Here is a 24,276-nt window from a genome sequence, read left to right on the forward strand (position 1 = left end):
ATATGCATATGAAACAGAATAGAGGATGTTTATAAAGAACATTTCCCTTGCAGATCTTTCAGATAAATCAGTGAGCTAGCTCGATTGGCCGCCATGTTCTAAACATCAGGGTTGAAAAGGCTCATGCTTGCATGCGTGAGCTGTTTATGTGTTGGATTTTCTCAGATTCAAACTGCATATGTTTGATCTTAGAGCATTTGATGTATAAGCAAGGGAAACATTATATTGAGATTGTTACATATGCATGTCATGTCTTTTTGTTAGGCTTTAATCTAAGAACAAATAGATCAACCAATCCAACAAACAGATTTTAAATCAGAATAAAAAAAAAAGAAAACTATTAAAAAAAATTCTATCACATCAAGTTCATTAAACACTTGTATGTCTCTTTGCTTACACCCCCACATTCTAAGTCTACTTGAATTTGGTGTGATCCCATTCAGGCAATCCCAGAGGTGCCCCCCCCCCCCCCCCCCCCCCACACCCCTCCATAACCACGTCCGGAAACATCAGAGGAGTGGGGGAATAAATGAAATAATAAACGGCACATAACACAACAACCAATATCCCATCAAAGGAGCGGCTGAGGATATTAATTTCGACACTGAATGGAAAATGAGGCACTTAGATATACAAATCGCGTTGCTGCATTTGCATAAAAACAAGATTAGCATATGCACCGACAGGGAAGGGGAAAATCGGCTTCTCGTTTCTCCATTTTCATATTTTCTTTATGCTTTTAGAGACTTCAATAAGCACTGAATGACACCTACATCTCAAGTGAAAGCACAAGTGTGCAAATACAAAATCTGCAAACTCATACCAACAAACAGAAATCGCAATTGAAACTCACTGTTTTGCACTTGAAGTATAATGATGAATAAGTATCTAAATAACAATAGCAACACATTATACATTGTGCACACTTAGAAGCAAAGACCTTGAATGAGCACAAATGTGACACAGAGGGAACATAGGGAAAGCTTGTGACATTTTAAAATGTTGTCTAATTTGAAGGTTTTCCGATAAAATAGTTCCTCATCCACTTATTTTCAAGCAATGTGTGGAAAGGACCTGTTTAAAGGTGGCACTCCTTTTAGAGGCTGATGCCCAATGACCCCATCCAATGCTTTGACGATGACACGTAGACAGAAGTCTCTCCTTTATAATTATTATAATTTTTGTAAGTTATGGGCTCATACTTTTCAATTCATAATCCATCATATAAAAACATCACTGTTATCATTAGAATGGAACTATATGGAGGACATTGGTGCTGTTCTTCTGTGATGCACTTTCTCAGGTGCCACAGGGATAATGAATGTTAGCCTACAGATGTCAAAAGAAAATAGAGAATCATGCCTTCTTCCTTCCGTTAAGGAACATACTTGTTCAGGCGCTTAAACACTGCTATATTTAAGGAGCCAAGAATCTAATTTCCAGGTTTTGACAGGTTCACACGAGGAATAAATATCCAAGGCGATATTTTCCACTGTTCATTTTGGTCCACTGGGGTGTTTCTTCATGTGAAACACCATGGAAGTAGACAGGCAACACAATGTGAAGCTAGCAGATACCTTGACTGTCTCCATTGTGGTTAAGACTGTAGCGCCAGAGCCTTGAGCTTGAAAGAGTACTGGATTGATTGAACTTAGCACCAACGTAAGACTCTCGGGCTCACAATGGACAGTTAAAAAGTATCCAAATTGATGCAGCAGAACAAGAGATATTGCCTTTTTGTGCCATACATTTTTCTCCCCTGTCAAGCCTTGGCACCTACATTGCCTCTAATGCAAATAAAGTGCCAACGGTTCGGTCTGAGTTGCGGGTGTGTCACGCTATATGTTACAGAGCAACACTGAATCTTGGTCCTTAACTGGAGCTGAAAGTACTGAATCAGGATTTCATTTCAAATGCAATCAGGACAACCAATCAAACCAGAACAAGACGGGAAGCTCTTCAACATTTCATCTAGTGAAGACCTACACAGGCAATCAAACCCAGAGAGGAACTCACATTATTCAGAATGAGAGGAACACAAGTTCCCCCAGCGACTTGATCTGGCTTGATTGTGTTGTGTGTTGCTGAGGTGCTCATCAGTTTGATCCAGCCTTTTTGGAGCAAGCAGACAGGGTTGAATTGGCAGAGCAGGCTTGCATACGAACATTTTACTTGATCAGTTAAACATGTTTTGGAGAAGCCGTTGAATCTAAAATGTCAAAGCAAAAGATGCAGTTGCTGTTGTTTACATGTTGATTTGATGTTTTAACTGTAATGCCAACATGCCAAGGGTGATTTTATGGTTGTATTCTTCTTAAATGTCCATGTAAGCTTAGTAAATGTTACCGTTCATTGTTAATCAAACATCAGCTAAGTATTCATTATACCAAATGCATGCATGCGTAGATATAGAAAATACAATGGAAATAGGAGCAATGCTGAACGAAAAAGTAAAAGAGGAGAGCTACATATAGAGAATCCAGGAAGTATGAACTTCTGAGCTGTGGAAAGTCTAATAGACTTGCTGACATTGAGCTTAGGTGTCACGTCTGTCTCCCCCTCTCTCTTCCTCTCTCCCTCTCTCCCTCTCTCTCAACTGGCCAGCTGTGTGAATCGAAATGACAAAATTAGATTCTCATTCTGTGGGTTCTTTTCTGCTTGGTTAGATTGTGCTTTGGCTGAGTAGATCCCATGTGATGTGTGTGTGTGTGTGTGTGTGTGTGTGTGTGTGTGTGTGTGTGTGTGTGTGTGTGTGTGTGTGTGTGTGTGTGTGTGTGTGTGTGTGTGTGTGTGTGTGTGTGTGTGTGTGTGTGTGTGTGTGGGTGAGTTTATGTGTGTGTGCATGTGCTTGCCGCCTACCTTCCTCCAAAGTGACAGAGTTTTCACACTGTCATTATTTTTTCTTCAGTTTTACAGCTTTCCTAACACATTCTAAACAGACAAGTAAATGCTGCACGGGTGAGTGAGGCGCTTAGCACAGAGCTTATGTTTAAAAGCTGCCTTTAGTCAATCTGCACGTTTAAAAAAACTAAACCAAACCGTAGCCTGGAGTAAATTCACATACTGTATGTATTCGGTCATTATTTTTGCAACAATGCTAAACCGTTTTCATTTATTTTTCCCTTATTAAATAAGCCGGGGGCATATCCCAAAACACCATATGGGTAGAAAAGCACCCTGTAGAAGTCAGCAGGGACTGAAGAAATTAAGAAAAATAGGCTTCCGTGGCAGTTTTTTCAACCCCTCGCTTAATTAAACGATACAAAATACAAAGAACAAGATATAACCGTTGTTATTTTGTGTTTGTAAGACGACGTTTTTAACCAGTTGGCTCCACTCTGGGATTTCAGGGAATGCTGAAAGTTAGTGAACATACCTGAGCCCGAGATGCCCGGATCGCCCGGACAGGAAGCGGTGTTGTTGCACATGCGTGTTTCCCGCAGGGCTCCGCTGCATAGTGTCCCATAGGGAGAGGAAACGCATGATCGCGTCCTCACTTGCCAGCCTTGCCCGCATGTAAGAGAACACACACTCCACTGAGACCACTCCTCTGCCGCAGGGTCGCCTGAAGAGCAAGACGGAGGTGGACAGAGACAGGGTCATTCTCAATGATTCTAGTTTAGGGATTTTACCGCTTCTGAGAGAGTGAAAACTGAAGAGGCAGTTGTTTTGGGAATGATCACAGCCTACTGACACAACAGCTTATCGTAAAAATAAACAAGGCTTTAAACCAAAGTAATAAAGCATGGGGGATGCAACAGGTGACAACACATCCATGTAGGTCTAGACATGCATGTTCATATTGTCTCGTTAGATTTGTAAGTGTTTATACTGTGTGATTGTAATACTGTTACCATGGGGGTAATACAGCCAAAAAAAGCCACAACAAAAACGGAGCTACCGTAACTTTGAGTGGACAGCACTTAATTCTCCCTCCAAATGCTCCCAGGACCGAACAAGTCATCACGTTTGCTTTATTGATTCATTTTGGCAATTCTAGGTTTATTTACTGAAATAAAATGAAAATCCCTACAGCAGGACGGCAGTGACACGTTGCATTATTACAGTGGTACAATAAAAGAAAAACTCAATTGTAATGCATACATTTGTCAAGAGAAAAGCCTGGGACTTTTCAACAGACTCTTTATAGGATTAGTGTTTCTTTTCCCCCTGATAAAAGCACAAGATATTTATTCTGAGCTCGGTTTACAAAGGGTACATTTTTTCAAGTGTGTAATCTTGACCTAAACTAGCTACGATCCCCAATAGTCTGTATGATATTCCTGCAGAAACAAGTATGGGGGATTCGATTCAAGCTCCTTAATGTGAATACACCTTGATTGAATATTCATAAGCATGATGATCCTGTTCAATCAAATGAATACTCATGGAATTATGATAACACAAGATCTCCCAGATAATCCAAGAAGGATTGCTTTAGTTGTTAATTTAGTGGCAAAGATTGGGATGTTTTGTGGGGGATTGTGAGTTCTGCAGGCGGCTGGGAAGAGACTCCCACTGTTCCCTCCGAGTTACGCCCTTGACAGCGAGAAAAAAAAGTGTGAAGTCATCGCGCTTCTGTCTTTCTAAATTGTTTATGAGCGCCGTGTCCTTTGATCGAGGCGTCATCACATGGCAAAGAAGGAAATCAAATTAATTGCATGTCCGTTAATCGCATAACATCTCCATTAGCATGCCGTGAGTCAGGGCTTAAGCTCATCACACATGCCTGGAGGAGTGGAAGAATGGGGAGAAGAGGGGTGGGGGGGGGGGGGTGGGGGGGAGGATGAGAATGACAAGACAGAGCCAGGGGTTTCCCTTGTGGTAGGGACTCCCTCCTCCACACACTGGGAGCTATGAATATGTAAATGTGTGTGTGTTTATATGTGTATGCTCATGGGCACAAATGTGTGTATGACCTATTCTAATGCGGGTGAATCAGCCACCATGTAATGTCATGTATGTATAAGGCAGATTCCTCTGCTTATATAAACTACATGTGACATATTCAATATGGATTATGTCATAAATAATTCCATTATTCATTTGCAATCCTATTCATTATGTACGATTCGCACACACGCAACGGCTAACTACAGCAGCCGCCCCGGAGATCAGACAGGCTTCGGAAGGTGAATGTATAGAAATTATTTAAAAGGAACTTTTTTATTTATGGACATACACCGCCTGTTCAGTTGAATTCTTGCGTCCCAGGCTGGACTCATGCACACATACTCACCAGTTTGTGCCTGAAACACACCTGGCTGGTCAGCTGATCGAGGTCTCTGGGTCTTCACCTTCAGATCATCATCATCATATGGGTCTGAAATGGAAACGTTTTAGATTTTACTTACATTTACTTTTCAGCTTGTATTGAATAGCACTGCTGGATATAGGCAATGCAGCACGAAGTTGAACTCTAAGAGCATAAATGCTGGTGTGTAGATATCAACCTCCTTTACTCCAAATATTTGTGCCAAGACATACAGATCGTTGTTTTTAAAGCTGTAGTCAACAAGTCTTCATAGGCATCGATATGTACTTTGTACATTCAGAGAATTAAAAAAAGCAGGTTTTTTAGTACACCCAAACACGACTCTGGCAAAATAATATACAGACGCCTACATTTCCTTGGCTTGCTCCCTGTTACAGAATATTTAAAGCACACACCGATACATTTCAGCACACATCGTACTGAAATGTAATAGAACGTTAAGTCTACAGTATAATCTCAGAAAATCAGGTGGATGCTTACCGTCTCATTAGAGGCAAAGCATGAAATGTAAATTAAATATAGGTTGAAATGCAATGTGAGGAACGATAAGTAAGCAAGCTATAAAAAAAAGCCTTGACATGGTTATGAAATTGTACAAATAGTAAAAGCTACACTGGAGAATGGCCTGGATCTGATTTGTCAGAGAGCTTATTTATATTAGAACACCTCATATAAATGTAGAGCAATAAGGATTTGTCGAAACAGAACGATTGCCTAGAGGAAGTATGGAGAAAGCGAAATCATGCAACATATCTAAGTCAGTTTATCTCAATTGGTACAAACATACGGAGGCACAGTCTGTTCTGATCTGTGCAAATTGATTTGTAGGCTTAGTTTCAGCAACTCAAGACTTAATCAACTCCCTCGGCAGTAGAAACAATCTTTGATTCAACAGATCAGTTTTTATACTTGGGTACTTTTTGCCTACGGGATTTTCTGCATTGCTTGAAATTACATGAAGCAGCTGAAACATACAGTTCACATGAAAATGTCACTGTGTGTGAATTAGAGTGCAAAAGTGAGATTTCCCACATTAACTTCTGTCAAAAGGTTGGCCTGAGGAAGAACACAGACATGAATGCACTAGAAATCCTTGCCACACACACACACACACACACACACACACACACACACACACACACACACACACACACACACACACACACACACACACACACACACACACACACACACACACACACACACACACACACACACACACACACACACACACACACACACACACACACACACACACACACAATGGGAATCGGTAGTTAGGGTCTGATTGTTCAAGCGCCCATCACACACAGCACTCTAATTTGGCCTTTTATAAAAATAACCCTTTGAAAGGAATAAGAGACTTGTGTTTGTTATCGTCCAGATCTCGCCTTTTGATCGATGGTGTCTAACTCTCCCTCCCATTCGCTTGTGTTGTGCTTCATTCTCAGCAGGACCACTTTTGCTTTAAGGCCAAAGAGAAATATTCTTTCTGTGAAACAATGTGATAGTTGTGTTTTTGTGCTGTGTAGATAATATCTGCATCTGGCCCTTGTTAAAACAAACGATGCATGAGTGTGTTTTTTCTCTATATTGAGACAAGCAAATGGTGCAACAGCGCTCTGAAAGTATTTCAAAGACATATTTTATTTAGTCGACTCTTTGCCTAAAAAAAGACTTCTAAAATACTGTTGCGTTTCATGTGACAATCAAACAGAAAGTAGTGCTGCACATACCAGCAGCTCTGGGATTCACAGGTTTTTATTAGCTATAGTCGGGTCAGAGCACAGTACAAACGCCCACTTGCTGAGCTGCAGGTTTTACAGTAATATCTTACACCTAAAACCATGTGCAAGGACATATTGCTCCTACTCTGAGCTAGATATTTGTAGCTTGCAATCTACAGTCCCTGTCAGGGTGCGTGGAAAAAGGTAGGACCCAAATGCATTAACAACAAAAAAGGCTGATGACAAAAGAAAACAAGAGACAAACTTAGCATTACCAAAACAGGGGAAAACGAGTAAATAATCCAGGACCAAAACTTCAAGGACAAACATGGAGCGTGACGTGAAGGGAAAGACAAACAATGAACCGACACCGAACACAATAACAGACAAGTCTAAATACAGGGAGGGGTAATCAAGAGACGAGAAACAGCCGGGCAGGGAAGGAGAAACACAAGGGCAACAGGTGAACACAATCAGACAATCAGACACACCAGGGAAACTAACGACAGGGAGGAAAACACAGGGAGAAAAGAACAGCAAAACCCATTACCAGACACAAAAAACTAAAACTGTGACATGACATAAGACAAGCTGTGTGGGATGGTACTGGAGCAGTGGAGCACGGTACCATGGCTGTGTGGGCCGGCACTGGAGCACGGAACCATGGCGGCTGGGCACGGAACAGAAGTACGAGCTGGCTTCCTGACCTTGCGTTTTTTAGAGGTCCTTTGGAGGCTCCGGGGACCTCCAAACGCCAGGCCAGACCCCAAGAAAGGGTCAGAGGCTCTAGACAAGCTTTCAGGGCAGCTTGTAAAAGTTTTAAGCCACTCAGGCAACGAGCTACTGAGCCCGGGCTTGCGAGCAACCTCCTGGCGTGCCTCCTTCAAAGCAGCCTCTTTAGCCCGTCTGGATGAGGCTGTCAACCAAGTATAAAAAATGTACTCTAGGGCGTACTTGAGGTGATCCGCCTGTTGAGCCAACGAAAAAGAAACTGCTGAGTCCATTACTGGTCGGTTCATTCTGTCAGGGTTCGTGGAAAAGGTAGGACCCAAATGCAGTATCAACAAAAAAGCGAGCTTTAATTTACAAAAAAAGCCGATGACAAAAGAAAACAAGAGCCAAACTTAGCATTACCAAAACAGGGGAGCACGAGTAAATAATCCAGGACCAAAACTTCAAGGACAAACATGGAGCGTGACGTGAAGGGAAAGACAAACAAAGAACCGACACCGAACACAGGAAGAGACAAGACTAAATACAGGGAGGGGTAATCACGAGACAAGAAACAGCTGGGCAGGGAAGGAGAAACACAAGGGCAACAGGTGAACACAATCAGACAATCAGACACACCAGGGAAACTAACGACAGGGAGGAAAAACACAGGGAGAAAAGAACAGCAAAACAAAACCCATTACCAGACACAAAAAACTAAAACCGTGATATGACGTAAGAATCGTGACTGTCCCTAGTTTTTTCTACATTCATCTTCACTGTTATCTCCCACCATAATAAGATGACACATCATCCTAAACTAGTGATGGCAAAATGAAGCTTTGAATGAAGCGTCGAACCACTTGGACAATTGTATCGGAAATAGGTTCATTTCTCGAAGCTTCAGTTACAGCGACCTCTCCTGGCGAAGTGCAAGGCTGCGGTGGGTTTAACGTATCTTTGCCTTGAAAAATATTCAATGCACACACACACTAAGACTGAATATCATGTTATATTTGCAATTAAAGATTGATAATTGTGTGTATTGAGTTATTGAGAAGAGACTAGAGAGGGCCTTTTATCAGTTATTATATATTAAAGTTGAAAAGCATTGATTAAAGTTTAACTATTCCGGGCTTTGAACCAGCTGCGCGGAGGACATTTCCGCATCCTTGCCGCCGGCTCTATCCACTGGGCTGTCTATTCCTTAAAGTGTCAAAGTGTTTTTATATTACTGATTGTCTTTTTGTTCACAACTTCTCCACATTTCGAAGTGTTTCCCGAGCCAGAAAGACCTATCTTTCTTCCTGACTTGCTCTATAATAATCCAATTCAAATGCAATACAAACAACAACTCAACAGCAACAACGCAAACTACTTCAACAACCCACAAATTGCACATTGTTTAGAGCGGTTATAAAGTGTTGAAGCGCTCAAATTTGAAACTGTTTCAACCTATCAGAATAGAGACGAGGCAGTGCATTGAATCGCGTGATTGGACCGCGAACCAGTCATTCATTCAGGAAATGAAGCAGTTGCTGGTTCAGGCGTCACATGTCACGTGATTTGAAGCAGTTGCTGCTTTGGACGTCACATGTCACGTGATTTGAAGCAGTTGCTGCTTCGGACGTCACATGTCACGTGATTTGAAGCAAGCTTCGAAGCACTGCTTCTATGGAATAGGAAGTCAAACTGCCATCACTACCCTAAACAGTCGACATTCACACAGAAGGATATAGTATACAATTTTGTTTTACGCAGGCAAAACTAGAAACGATTTTATTAAAGGTCAACTGTCTACTTAATGGATTCTAGAGTTAGGTAAGTGGGAAATCAGTGACTCACAATATATCACCATTTTCAACAAGATAACTCAGAGTTTCACTTTAAACAATTCAGAAACATTGATCTCATTTGAAGGCTCAAGACAAAGCCCCGATCCGTGTGTCTGAATCATTTTATGGCAGATTCGGCCACAAATTAAGCCATTGTGTGGGAGTACATTCAGCCCTCTGGAATACAGAGGTTAGTGAAGCAGGGCAGTGGAGTAACGTCTCACATAAAATGACCAGTGAGGACAACTTTTCTCTATCTCTTTAATATCTCTCTCTGTCTCAATGTGTCTGCTTTCTCAACCTCTCTCCCCCAGGTCTACAGCACAGAGGAGGATTTAGATGGACACCGCTGCGGAGTCCGGCACAATCGAAGGTAAAGATCAATATGGATAGACCCCTCAGGAGTACTGACCTTTACAGTCCCCTACTTTATTGTTTAATGTTCTCAAGCACACTTTAATGGACACATCATTGCACACTTCATCCAATCTTCTTGCCCTCTCTCATCCCTACTTTGTTACATCCATTTCAGCTGTTTCTTCATCTCCAAAGGAATCTGCTTTTCATCTATAGCTGACAGTATCACTCCAATCGTGAGGAAGGTCGATAACCCTATGATTGGTCAGGAGCAGAAGTGGAGATTCAACATTTGAAATGATGCCTTAGTTTCATCTGACAGAAGTGTCAGTCGGGTCCTCGAATCTTGCCCTGACAAATGAACAGATCACCTATTCTTTAGGAACAGTGCAGTGCATGGAACATATAAAGTGATGGTCATTTGTTATGTAGGGTTTAAGGGCATTTCAGTCCACGCAAGTCAAGGTCTCCTGAGGAGCATCTTCCATGAACCTGCCTTTATAAAGTGGATTAAACAAAATGTTGTTAAAAGAACATGAATAAAACTGACCCTGCTTTAATAACCAATTTCAGCCATCTCTTATTTTAGGACAACCATTTGATTAGTCTGTTTTTTGAAACCTGCTAAGATGAAAGCAATGCTTCCCAAAGTCATTCAAGTCTTTGCTCTTTGATCTCTCTCTTTCTTCACAGACCAAACATTTTTGATAAAGTAAGTATAAAGACCAAGTCACATCCACAGCGTGGTGATCGCTATCGCTCAGCAGGCAGCTTTGTCAGCTTCCTAAACTGTATGCAAAGAGCGACAGGATACCCACAATAAACACACAAATGAATACATAATATTGGACACATTAAAAATCACACACGTAAGCAGTGTCACCAAATCTCAAATATATACCTTCATGTAGCTCAGACACACGCTGAGACACACACACACACAAACACACACACAGCTACACAATAGGAAGTAAATATGGCTGATAAATAAACGTCATGCAGTAAAGCGGTTTTGAGCCTGTACAAAGCAGCAGGCTGGGGAAAGGGATTGGGGCAGAGCCAGTTAGAGCCACAGGCTCCTTTGTCAGACTGAGCCAGGATTTAAGCCTGCTGGGAAGCCTTTGTATGTGTGTATGTGTGTGTGTGTGTGTGTGTGTGTGTATGTGTGTGTGTGTGTGTGTGTGTGTGTGTGTGTGTGTGTGTGTGTGTGTGTGTGTGTGTGTGTGTGTGTGTGTGTGTGTGTGTGTGTGTGTGTGTGTGTGTGTGTGTGTGTGTGTGTGTGTGTGTGGAAGGAGAATGCATATGTTAACATATACAACAGCTGTGTTAAGTATATGGCATGCGCAAAACAGTGGCACGAGAATGTTTGCAGTTGACTACTGTTAGCTCTTTCAGTGCAGCGCGTTTGATTGAATGCACACACTCCTAAACACGCACAACAACACACACACAGACACTCCAGAACACACACAGAGCAATTTCTCAGCCGTACATCAAATCTGAGTTTATAGCACTCTGGTGCTGTCCATTTACTCCAGGGTCCATCTGGGAGAGCCCAAACTGATAGAAGCGCACCATAATGGACTTTTTATAAGCTACTGGACAGACAGACCCACTCCATCTCTCTCCCTCACTCCTCTCTCGCACTCAGCAGCAGATATGAAGAGAGACGTTGAATCAGTTCGGTGCAGGACAGCGTCTGCTTGGCTATGGGGGCCTCAAGGTCATTTGAGTGCCCTCAAAATGGATTCAGAATCGAGTTTTCTCATCCCCTTGGGCTGACGGGTTTGTTTCACACCTACACACACACAACATATATACACAAATCCTCATAAGCCCTGGTATACTTCCAAACTGCTAAATTGGCTTTGTTTCATTTCGCTTTCATTCTCCATCTCAAATTGCCCTTTTTCCCCGTTTTTCTTTCTCTTATTAGATATTTTCAAATCTTCCAATTCCCACACCACAGAGTCATTTGGTCTATCGTTCTGCCCTCCACCCCTCCATCCCCTGTCTTCCATTTCAGCCTCAGTTCCATAACAATATGATAAATTCGATGGATTTACAGTCCAGCTGACCCAGAGGAAAGCTAGAGAGCTACAATCAAGGAGCAATCAATGCAGGGATGGCCAGAACAACTCATCTAAAGCAGGGCAAGCAAGATTGCTGTGTTGCATTTGCCTGATCAATTGCAGACAATTGCACCCATGGATTGGCATGTTTGTTCAAGCAACTCTGTATGGTGCTTTGTAGAAAGATAGTGAAGTGTTTACAACACAGCTTAACACAACACCGTAACCCTAACCCTAGAAGCATGTTAAATGAAATGGACAATTTTGCCCTCTTTGGACAATGTACAGTATATACTTATTGAAAACAAGCTACAAAATGTAATACCTTGGAAAATGCCGTTTAATACTTTTGAATACTTTTGAATATCCTTAATTGTCGCTAAATTGATTGATCAACTTGTAATACTTTTTAAGACCCCGCGGACGCCCTCTAATAACCACCCTCTCAATAATGTTGATACTTTAGATGAAAAAACTAGAACAAACTTGCTGGGGACGCTAAAGAAAACAGCCAACTGCCAAAGTTAGATTCGTAGTTTGGAGATGACGAATGTTAAACATTTCCATGAAACCAAACCGACACTAATTGAGATGTTTCAGTCTGGAAAAAAGTCCAACCAATTCATACTTTAAAGATGCTAGCATGGCTAAAGACAAGCTTCATGGAGAGGGTTTTTCAATGTCTGGAGTAAAAACACATCTAGGACAAAAGGTCTTGCCACATGTCCTCCTTCCTTCCCCTTATTCTTTCCGTTCATTTTCCCTTATACAGATCTCCAAAAAGTATCCAACATTTCTTTCAATAAACCTTTTTCAGAGACATTTAACCATAAGGATTTCACGTGACAACAGTGATAAGTATAAATGACACAGCCAAGCGAACAGACCGATTACTGCTCACATTTGCCTCTGCAGTGGGATGCTGTTGCCGTAGCAACACTGTCATGCTGACACTGTAAAGGAGCGGAAGGGATTCTGGTGTGGAGGCTTGCAGAGGAACGGATGGAGGGAGGGAAGGAAGGAAGTGGATTATAAATCAGTGTCCGCTCTCGGTCGACAGTCCTGTGTCTGAGAGGTGAATGGAGTCTGAGGACGGTTGCTCTAAACTGTGGTTTACAGCATGACTGTGAAAGCTACGGCATCAGTATTCCTTTCTTTATTATTCTATCCGTCCTTTTCCCCTGCTTATTTGTTGGGTTGCTTTTATGTTCGGTTTATGATTTAAATATGTATTTCTCTCCTTTTTTTGGAGTCAATTACTTCTTGTTCCATCTTTAAGTCTTCCTTTTTCTATTTGTCTTTTAAAAAATAACTTTCTTCCTCTTTAATTTCTCTTTCTTTCAATATTTCTTATATTCACTAATTTAGTTTAAGTCTCTCAACACTGATCTAGGTCTTCTCACATTTGTGTCTACAGTATCTGCATCTTACAAACATCATACATGTCAATGTTGGCACTTACTATTATTTACTCATACTGTAGCATTGATTCCTCTTTCTGGTAGTCAACAAAAAGGCAGCCTGTGTATCCTGCACTGTGTGCATTCTGTGTCTGCAGCAGAAAATGAGCCACATCTGTCCACAGGCAAATGCATTCGTGCAAGTGCTCACACACACCCCCCCCCCCCCCCCCCCCACACACACACACACACACACACACACACACACACATCCACTAACAGGCAGCATTTGCATGGGCACTCTGCCCACAGGCTATAGCAACCCAGGGCATACTCTGGCAGGTGTTTTTCATGAATCATAAGAGAGGGCCATGAGGAGAGTGCAGTATAGCCAGACTTTGGCTCTCCACCTGATAGAAGGGCATAAGAAATGATACTCAGGCGCTGACTCTCGCCCTCGACCTCTCTCCTGAGTATACAAACACTCACACACCACTTATCTCTTCTGTCAACTACTTTTCATCATAGGGAGGGGTCAGCGAAGCAGGACAGGGGGCAAATGCATGCTCATCGTAAAGGGACATGCACCCCAACACTTATGTTCCTACACACAAAGAGGCATTCACAGATATGCTTGGCTTAGCGGGGGTAATGTTCAAGTCCACAGCAATATAAGGATCTGAATCAGACCTAGCTTTGCTGTTTTGTTTTCTAATTAAGGTGAGTTGGTAAGATGAACCAATGAGAGATAAAAAGGCAAAAAATATTAAATAAACTAAAGAAGCTTAACTATAGTAATACAGTCAGGCATTGATAAACACATGGTGTCCTGGGTTTCTACATGATTGGCTATGTTCCTCATTCAGTTGGAAATCAGATCGAGTTGTGATTTGAAATCTGAAAGCATATTTATTGTTGTGGTAACATTGTCGGATCTGTTGTTTGATCAATAGATGTTATCTTTTGTGTATGTTCTTCTGTGTCATACTGTTGTGCTTTGGTACAGTCTGACAAAGTACCCAAGGTGCTTTGTTAAGTTTTAATATCTGCTCAGGTTTACCTTGGAATGCTTTGTTAGAGTATGTTCTGTTTTTTTCCACATGTGTACTCACCTTTAGATATAGAAACTCTTCAACTGAATCCATAATATGCTGTTAGTACGGATATTTCTCTCAATATCCGAAAAATACTAAGCTATGCCTTTGGAACAACATGCTCTATAAAACCATCACACATCAATGAGCTCTGTGTGCCCATTCAGACGAATACACAACCATGACTTCATGCTCACCTAAAAGGAACATGCTCTCTCACACAAACACACTGACATACACCCACATTACGCACTCCTGCATGGCCCAATTGTCTTGTTTAGAAACGTGTTAGAGATGGAGACTTAAGTCGAACGACATAAAGAATCTGGAAAGCTGAAGCACATAGACGTTGTGAAATGTTGAAAGCACTCTGTTTCATACATGAATCTATCATAAAAATGTCGAGCTTTCTTTTGCAAAAGTGTATTTTGAAAGGATTGTGTGTCCATACAATGGCATCCATTGCTTCTTTCACCCTCAGCTGACTACAACAACCAATCATATTGATGCTCAGTTTTTGGTAAAGTTGATTTGCATAAGATTTAATGTTCATGCACAGTATGGGATTGATTTTTCCTAACTGGTGCTCAGGTTATTCAAATTATATTCCCTTTTATAGTTGAGCATGTTATTGTATCAATCTGTCATAAATGGTTAACTACGTGAGATAAGTATCCCTGACCGAACTTCCTTAGGACAAACGGATGTCCCTGCTTAAATGATCATTATTTTGAAATCATTATCCAAGGGACTTAAATTGAGCATAGTCATCAGGCCAGTCTCCTCTGATTGGTTAGCTGGCCAGCTCTGTTGTGATTGGTCAACCCCTTGGAGATATCCCACCCCTTGGCCTATCTTAGCTCATCACGTACAGTGTGATTTGTTAGCCTTTGCAGACCATTTACATGCACACAAACCTATGTAACACACTACAGGAAAGAGAAACCCAAAACGCATAAAAGTAGGGATGTCCCGATCACCTTTTTTTGCTCCGATCCGATTCCGATCATTTGATTTTGACAATTTGCCGATACCGATTTTTCCCGATCCAATCTTTATGCAATGCATTAGGGGAAAAAAAGCAAAAGCATTCAAGTTGTCCCTTCAGGTTATTTTTTTATTTAAATTTGATATTCTATCCAACATGGATATAGCTTCTTTCTTTCACAGCAGCATTGGATCAGTTCAGTTGTGCAGCATTGGATCAAAACTAAATAAAGCTTTCAGTACTCGTTAGCTTACTGCTACAATTAGACACTGCGCCCTGCCCACTCTGTTGCCAGATTTGAGAGAAATAAGCAACCAGGTCTACAAGCCCCAAAGAAGCAACACATACATGATGTTCTGTCATTTGAAACCAAAACTAAGGCCTCAGGATGACTTTAAGACTTGAACATGATCATTTTAGTTTTGTAACATTAAATACAACATAAAAAAAAAAGTATTTAAAAAAAAAAAAAAAGAATCCCGATCCCCGATTTTTTTCTCCCGATTCCGATCTTTTGAAAATCACGTGATCGGCTCCGATCCCCAATCACGTGATCGGATCGGGACATCTCTATATAAAAGGACTCCTTTAAATATAGGCCTATATATCTTTCTGAATCAGAAGTGTATCTTGCTGTAATCCCATATCCAGAAAACGGTCTTCCTGCTCGTGGTGCATTGTGGACCTTTGCGCATTATCATCTGTGATATGCATGCTTGGTAAGGTCAAAGTTATACCGTGACGTGAAAACATTAATCACAAAGGTCCTCGTTCACAATAACTCTCATTCATTGGGCACAGAGGATTAATATCTGGCATTATCAAATGTGTCTCTGCCAACTTTTTCCCTGGTGGATTAGAAAGAGGGATTTCACAACATTGCTGCACCTGCAGAAGATTGCATCTGTAAAAGTTCAATCGTAACTTTTGAGCCCATATAAGCTTTATAGATCGTAAAAAAAAAGTGAAAGGATGGCTCACAATGTAGACATAACCCTGACACAACAACCAGAGGGGATGAAGCAAGGAAAGATGGAGAAATAGAAATGGACGCACAAGTACTTGACACTGCAGGCAGACAGATCAAAGGATACATATTGAACCGTAACACTGTTCTGATACGAAAAAGTATGTCTGTATCACAGTGTTTTGAAAACTGTCGAGGATCGAGATGTTTGATGCGGTTCGAAATATTACTTGTTCACTTGCCTGTTATGTTTGTTTCACTAGTATTAAAGCTTCCATATGGTCAATTAATACATATTTTGTTTGACTTTTACAGCTGATCATTAAACTACAAAAGATCTTTGACATCTACCACTTTTTTTTCAGTCCACATTCACCTAGGGAAATATCCGTCAGACCTATTCTGCTCCTACGGCACGGTTGTATTACTCTGCGCTTGTTTGAGCTATGTGTAGATGAAACACTGTTTGTAAGCAATAATAGTTGTTTGTGTTGGCATCCATGGTAAACATATCGGCGTCTCCACGTGAGTGCAACCATTTTCCTCGATTCACCTTTGAGAATTACAGAAAGGAAGCTCAACTTGCTTAAAATCAGTTTTTTTTAACTGTATCATACGGTTTATAAATAAACTAAACTGTTTAAAAATACTCTTTTGCTAGTGGTATTTAGTGAAAAATACTGAATTTCTACATAAACAAGTAAACCCAGATATTGTTATGTCACTACTTTTGAAAAAAATCGAACCAACTAGAAATGTTGTGTATATGTACCAACAATTAGATTGCTGTAGGGATGTTAACGCCCCAAATGTTGAGGCCACCATGCTTAGTTAAATGATCCTGCCGTGAATCATCAAATAAGACTCTGTCCTAGATGTGTCTATGGTTACTCGAGCAGAAACAAAGTCTGTGTGGGTGTGTGCGTGTACACGTGCGTATATTTTCAGTGTGTATTCGTGACTGTGCATGCTTTTCCATATGAAAAACACCCCCTCTACAAGACATAGCACAATGTTCTTGCGAGAGAGGATTAAACTAAATTGAATATTCTAACATTTTATTGAAAAAGTTGTCTCCTCTGTGACCTCCTTTGACTTCCCTAATGTCCTTTTGTGTTTCACTGAACTGAAAAGTACAAACTTGTACGTTTTTTCCATCACATATTCAGATGTCTCACCATCTTTCATTTTGAAAGCCTTGTTTCTTTTGGTGAAACCCAACCCTAACCCTAACCCTAACCCCAACCCTAACCCAACCCTAACCTTAACCCTAACCCTGTGAACAGTGCTGATAATTTAACATAAAACAATTCACATAAAACCTTGGTATTCTGTACTGTGAAAATGTAAAGTGTCAATCCCAACGAGAATACGCATTCCTCTCTCACAATAGTTAGCAATTGGGCTGCTGCTTGGATCACACAAGCTCCAGAGAATCTCCTCAGAGCTAATTACTACTCAGTGGAAGTAAGAAATGAGTGCGTCAAATGGCTATCAAGACAAAAACAAACATACTGTGGGATGTCGCTGTTGCTGTTTTTGCTGAATATCGCATATGTGTTGCCTACATAACTGTAAGAGCTCAATAACAGGAGACATGACGTGGCACTACATGATTTAACGCAATGTAGAGAACCAGGTCTACAGTAAATGTTGGTTGATACTTTGATAGAAAGAACCTTACAGGAACACAACATACATTTTTTATAGTACAGTTTTACAAGACGGCACAACACTAGCATCGTACAGTAAAGGATAAATTAGTACTTTTCCTTTTCTTCCAGCATGCCTCGCGGTACCATAAGGCATTTCAGCATGTTCCAGCGGGACTCAAAGCCCTAACCCCTGCAGTGCCAGACAGATATATCTCACTCTCTCATGTGTGTATGTTCTTTCCTTTCCTGATACACATCCAGTATACATCATTTAAATTATGTACATTATTATATAGAAAAAGCTTCATTTGTTCACTACCTTACCTTGGAGGTATGTTGATTTCCCGGATCAGCTCAATGATATACATTACATGTCACTTATCCAAAGCGACTTACATACGCAATACTGTGGGCAATCCCCACAGGAGCAATTTGGGGTGAAGAGGTTCAGGGACACAACGACATGCTGATTGCAGTGGGGTTTGAACCCCCTGATCCGAACACCAACGGACAACCTACTGCGCCACAAGCCTCTCCAATTCTGAGATAATTCACAGAGCCATGGCATTTCTGTTAACAGAAATAGACAACTGGTGGAAGAGCTTCTTTCAGCGTTCAATTGATCTTATTTTGAGGTAGGATTTTCCTCGTGTCAGTCGTTTAACTTTTATCATAACATCCATTTTCTCACAGTTCTCCTTCAATGCTTTTCTCAAAATAGAACAACAAATAAACCATCACACTCTCGTCCCTGATGGGCGTGAGCGTGCCAGCTCAACAACAGTATCACTCATTATCACTCTCGCACCTGCTGTTACACCTGTATCATGACTCTTTCTGGCCAATGGCACCAGACAGGCGCCTTGCCCAATCATACCTGTCTATTACTCTCCTTCTGCCGACCCCTCAGCAGAATTATTACCCTTTCCTTCCTTTGCCTTCTATTACATTGCATTGCCTTTTTTGCAAATTCCCAAAAATGTGCAAATGGTTGTGTTGACACAAGTAGAAGCACATGCCTTACATGTTTTCTTTATTGACAGGGAAGAGTGAGGCAAGCAGGAGCCAAATGCAGATAAACAGAAAACACCTTTTATTTCAAGGCTACCGATACAGAGCTGAACTCCCTTCCCCGTGAACACAGTCCAGCTTCAACAAGGAACTCACAAGACTAACAGAAAAACACAGAACCTAAATGCACACAGGACTAATCAAACAAACAAGAGACAGGTGAGGAGGGAGGAGAAAACACAGGGGCACCAGGTGAACACAATCGGGTAATCAGGTAGGAGGGAAAACAGACAGAAAGCAACAGGCAAGACAGGGGTTGAACACTTTTCAAAATAAAACAGGAAACCAAAGACAGAAAAAGACAAGACAAAACACAACACAGACACATCGTTACATTTATCAAAGTAGAAGCCACTCTAAGGGATATAACAGAGAGCTGTAAAATATTAAATTGCTCTTACTTTTATTTTTGGACAAATCAAAGAAAATTGCACGCCTTTTGATGCCCTTGTAAATTTGAAGATAAATCTGGTTTTATTGGAATTGGTATGAAGTCTCGCCTTTTCCGGAGAGACAAAAAAGTATAATGCTAAGGATAACTAGCTAAACAACTCGGACACAATACACAGCTTCAAAGCAGTAAGCGAGAACATGAGCGCTGCCTCACAGTCTGCTTTCCACAGAGTCAACAGATGGTGCATATTATTTTAGTGTAAACACAATAAGGTCAAACAATAAGCCAAAGGTATGCTGCTTTCACCCCATTTTAAACAAAAATAAATGCGGTAATGTTAATGCAGTGCAGCATTTGTATGGTAAACAAGTGGTTTTGCGCCACCAGGTTTTAGTTTTACATTCATTTGTGTATTCTAATGAGTGTTCGTGGCTGTGATAATGCTGCACCAACAACCTGCTGGGAATTGAAGAGATGCAGGCAGTTAACAATGCCACCAACGCATTGCATCATCATCATGGAAATTCACACTAGCAGCGCAAGGAAATAAATCTACCTGCCTTATCGTATTTTATTCAGTGGAGTTGACTTTCTCCTACTTGTGATAGACACCCTTATTTTTGGCTGGACCTTATACCCCTTATCTTACACTAAGGAACATTTTTAAGTTGTTACGATGTTTGGAGTGTCGTATTAAGAGCTACTAGTTTTCGATTTATTTGTGTGTTTGGAAGTAGTTTTGTTTCTGCCAGGATAGCAGATCAACTTTTTGTTGAGTTTGTCTATTGTTTCCTGCTTTTCATTTTAACTCTTACAAGATTGTTTCTCCTCTTTATTCCCTTTATACACCTTCTTTCAGTATCCATAAGTCTGTCTCCGGGATTTACCATGTCAGCTGAATCTCAGGCTGATTAATCACTTGATTACTTCTAGCCAATAGCCACACTTATTAACGCTATCGAGCAGTGAGCGTGCGATGTCCTGTTCAGATGACGTCAAACACAACGGGATGTCATAAATAAACTACACAGAATCACACTACACAGCTACGCAATGATTACATTCAGGCAGACTGTAGAATACAACCTCTTTGGACAATTTATATACTTATTGAAAACAAGCTACAAAATATAATACCTTGGAAAATGCCGTTTAATACTTTTTGAGACCCTGTTTCTATACGTGTCTACATGGCTTGTATGAGGACCACTAAGTTCCAGAGAGAACATGATGAAGAGCATTGAGAGGAAGAACAGAGAAGGGGGTTCTCGCTTGACAATGCTTATCTCCAGCAGCGATTGAGTGCTCTGGAGTTTGACGGTATAGAGATCTTGAATCGAATGAATCGGAATAATGCTTCTTTTAATAAAAAAAAAAAAAACAGCCTCTGAATAAATGATACAGTTCCAACGACTCTATACAGTATGTGCACTTTTTTTTTGTTGCATTTATGAATGGAAAGATAATACAACTGTATTCGGTCAACGGAAAAGGCTTTGTTTTTTGGAGTGTGGTTAAGTCGACCCTTTGGTTAGTCCAAGGATCATTACTGTGGTAACGACCCCTTAAGCCACGCGGTTGATGAGGGAAAGCTGTCCGAGCGAACCATCAAGAACTGGCTCCCAGCTCTGTTACACTTCATCAAAGCCAACAGCTGCAAGAGCTTCTTTTTTCCTCCTAGATTGCTGCTGCACACTCACAAGTGTGTGCGCCTGAATCTGTGTGCGTGAGTGTGCCCAGGGAAAGGGTAATGAGGACCGCTGGGGCTCGTTTAAACAACCAGGGTTCACTAGCAGAGAAGCGAGCTGGAGCTCCAACCCTCCCTGAGCAGGCAGGGGGGGGGGGGGGGCGGAGCAGCTTCAGTACTTCCCAGTCTTATAATCTCTGGCCCGCATCGCATCAAGACTCGGCCACAAGCTTCATCTCCCTCACTCTGACCCCTCAGCCCCCCCAAGGAGCCCACCGCCCTTAGCAGCCCAACAAAGCTGTGCACTGTGGGTGTGAGCGGCAGAAGTGTCGTTTGGCTCCATACTGTCTTCCCACCTCCACATTGTGAGATCTGGAGCCAAGTTTCAGACACTAATGACCAACTACAGTACGCTACTAAACGCAGTTGGAAATGATTTGGCGTGTACAAAATTGAAAAGATTATTTGTTATTGTTATTATTATTTTAAATTATAGATATTTATTTTATTTTATTATTATGATTATTAAAAAAGCACATGGATTTAAACATACTTTACGTTATTTATGCCAGATTTGGCCTTATTAGCTAATTAATTCCCATCAGCAGTCCCTGGACAGGTACACACAGAATAACAAAAAAACTAAATAAAGATTTCATGCAACACCAAAGTGTGACACCAACAATATGAATACCAGCACATTAATCCATTACAACTATACAATGACGAATAAAAAACCTGAATCAAAGTGTAATTATTGTTGACAAGGTTTCTCAATTTCCTATTTTTTGCACCATGGGGAAAAGAGTGGAAGTCTGTTTTATATTATAAATTATATTCCATTGCTTGATGGTGAAAATGAAAAGCAGATTGTGTAGAGGCAGCGTGCCGCAGTGGGATGTTTAAGTCTGAGTTTGGAGCAGATAGAGATTCTGCTCATTTCTCCGACAGAGCTGAAAAAAAGCTCTTCAATAGTGAATGAGTAGCATTGTAAATTATTTTGAGTGGCAAGTTATGAAAACATGACATTTTAAAACTTCAGCGGTTTTAATTGGATAAAAAAACCTTCATCTGGTAGTGAATTAAGGATTTATTTTAGTTAAGGGCTTATTTCAAAATAAACTTGTTTCAGCCCAGTGGGTACAACAAGGGTACAAAATAATGAAGATGCAAAACAAATGTTTATATTTAAACGTTTGGTATGGGACCCATCGACCATTATTATATGTTATTGTTGACACCTTGTACCAACTTTTTCCTATGTTTTTACCTGTTTCCTCAGGTTATTCATAAAGACACACACAAGCACAGGTATGCATAAAAACAAACACACACACACACACACACACACACACACACACACACACACACACACACACACACACACACACACACACACACACACACACACACACACACACACACACACACACACACACACACACACACACACACACACACACACACACACACACACACACACACACACACACACACACACAGTAGCCTCATCACCTTTCACATTGATTTCCCGCTGGCCAACCAACTGCTTAGCTATCCTTGTGGTGACAGGTTGACCCATGAGGCCTGTTAGATGCTCACACACACACACACACACACACACACACACACACACACACACACACACACACACACACACACACACACACACACACACACACACACACACACACACACACACACACACACACACACACACACACACACACACACACACACACACACACACACACACACACACACACACACACACACACACACACACGGAGGGAGCTATCTGCAGCCTTTAGGGAAGTCCCCGCAGCATTTATTGACCAGCGAGAGAAAGTGGCTATTAATCTGACAAACGCTTAAAAGCCTGTCACTGTCTATTTGTGTGTGTGCGCTTGTATGACCTGTGAGTACATGCATGTGGCTACTTACAGTACTGTATGCAATTATATGCATTTACAGACGTGATTTGAGCTTCTTCTTAATCATGCATGAATAAATACATGTATTTATATTTATTTGCATGAAAAATAAGATGTATTTAACACTAATAATGTGTAATATTCCTTAGTAAACATCCAATTAAGACATTAGTCGAGACAGAAAAAAGGAAAATGTGTTAAATAATTCATTGTGGAGTCAAAGGTCTGCCGTCTGACACCTTTTAAAAGGTAAGGTGAGCCCGTCTAACCTTCCATTCCAGCAAATTCCCATCATACTGTTACTTCTGCCAGTTCAACACCCCAGAGGCAAACCTAGAGGCCTGACAGCAACAAGATAATGAGAGGCCAGAGAGACGAACGCGGAGGCAGAGTAGGAACAAGGGAGAACGAAGGACATGCAGTGACTCTCAACATGCCTGTGAATTTGGGTGCATCTGTGAGTGCTCTCATGTCTCCATCCATCAATTAAAGCCTTAACTCTCTGATCCCCTACTCTTCATCTTGGCAACAAAGAAGCATTTTATTTGTTAAGCATTAAAAAACCATGCTGCGGGAACACAAGGGTGCTGTGAGGTCAGAGCGGCGAGGGAAGGAAAAGATCTGTCTTATGTCGCTGTGTTTCTCTGCCAAGAACATCAACTTGGAGGAATCTGTCTCCGGAGCCTTGTTATTGTCGACTCAATGTTAGAGGCCATCGTGTTTTGAAGTGTCACACATGCGCGCCAAACTGATGTGCTTGGATTCAATCAGCTCACATAAGCACTGGATGGTGTTTTCAGTGTTTTTCTTTCACATAAACAGTGGCTTAACGAGTTGTTCGTCTTTTGCACTGAAGCAAGTGTACCCTATTTCTGTGTGTATGTGCTCGTACCTAGAGCGTGCGTGCCTTTGCCGTGTCCTTTGTGAATGATGGCTTTGCTAAAGTGCTGCGAAGAGAAACATTGGTTTGCTCCAGCCTTGATTCATTGCTGGTGCGAGGGAAATTTGCATAGCAGGCAGACTCAGGGCAGATCTGGGCTCTCGTTAGCCGGGTGGCTAGATACTTCATCATTATCATCAGGCCCGCGCTTTCCGTTCTAGCCACCGTG

At 41.3% G+C, this 24,276-nt stretch overlaps 1 protein-coding gene across 12 annotated transcripts in view; it reads right to left on the reverse strand.

The window, feature by feature from the left end:
- adgrb2 (adhesion G protein-coupled receptor B2) overlaps positions 1-24,276 on the reverse strand; it is a 223,405-nt gene that overhangs the window by 113,224 nt on the left and 85,905 nt on the right. For 11 of the 12 annotated variants that reach the window (XM_079652986.1, XM_079652988.1, XM_079652990.1 and 8 more), the window contains 2 exons: positions 5,240-5,323; positions 3,377-3,565 (listed from right to left, as the gene is read on the reverse strand). In XM_079652986.1, coding sequence (XP_079509112.1) covers positions 3,377-3,565; positions 5,240-5,323 — 273 coding nt within the window. The remainder of the gene's footprint in view (positions 1-3,376; positions 3,566-5,239; positions 5,324-24,276) is intronic. The other variant, XM_079652995.1, reaches the window with a different exon arrangement.

The sequence above is a fragment of the Notothenia rossii genome (genome assembly GCF_949606895.1).
Source record: "Notothenia rossii genome assembly, chromosome: 10".
NCBI classification, from domain to species: Eukaryota; Metazoa; Chordata; class Actinopteri; order Perciformes; family Nototheniidae; genus Notothenia; species Notothenia rossii.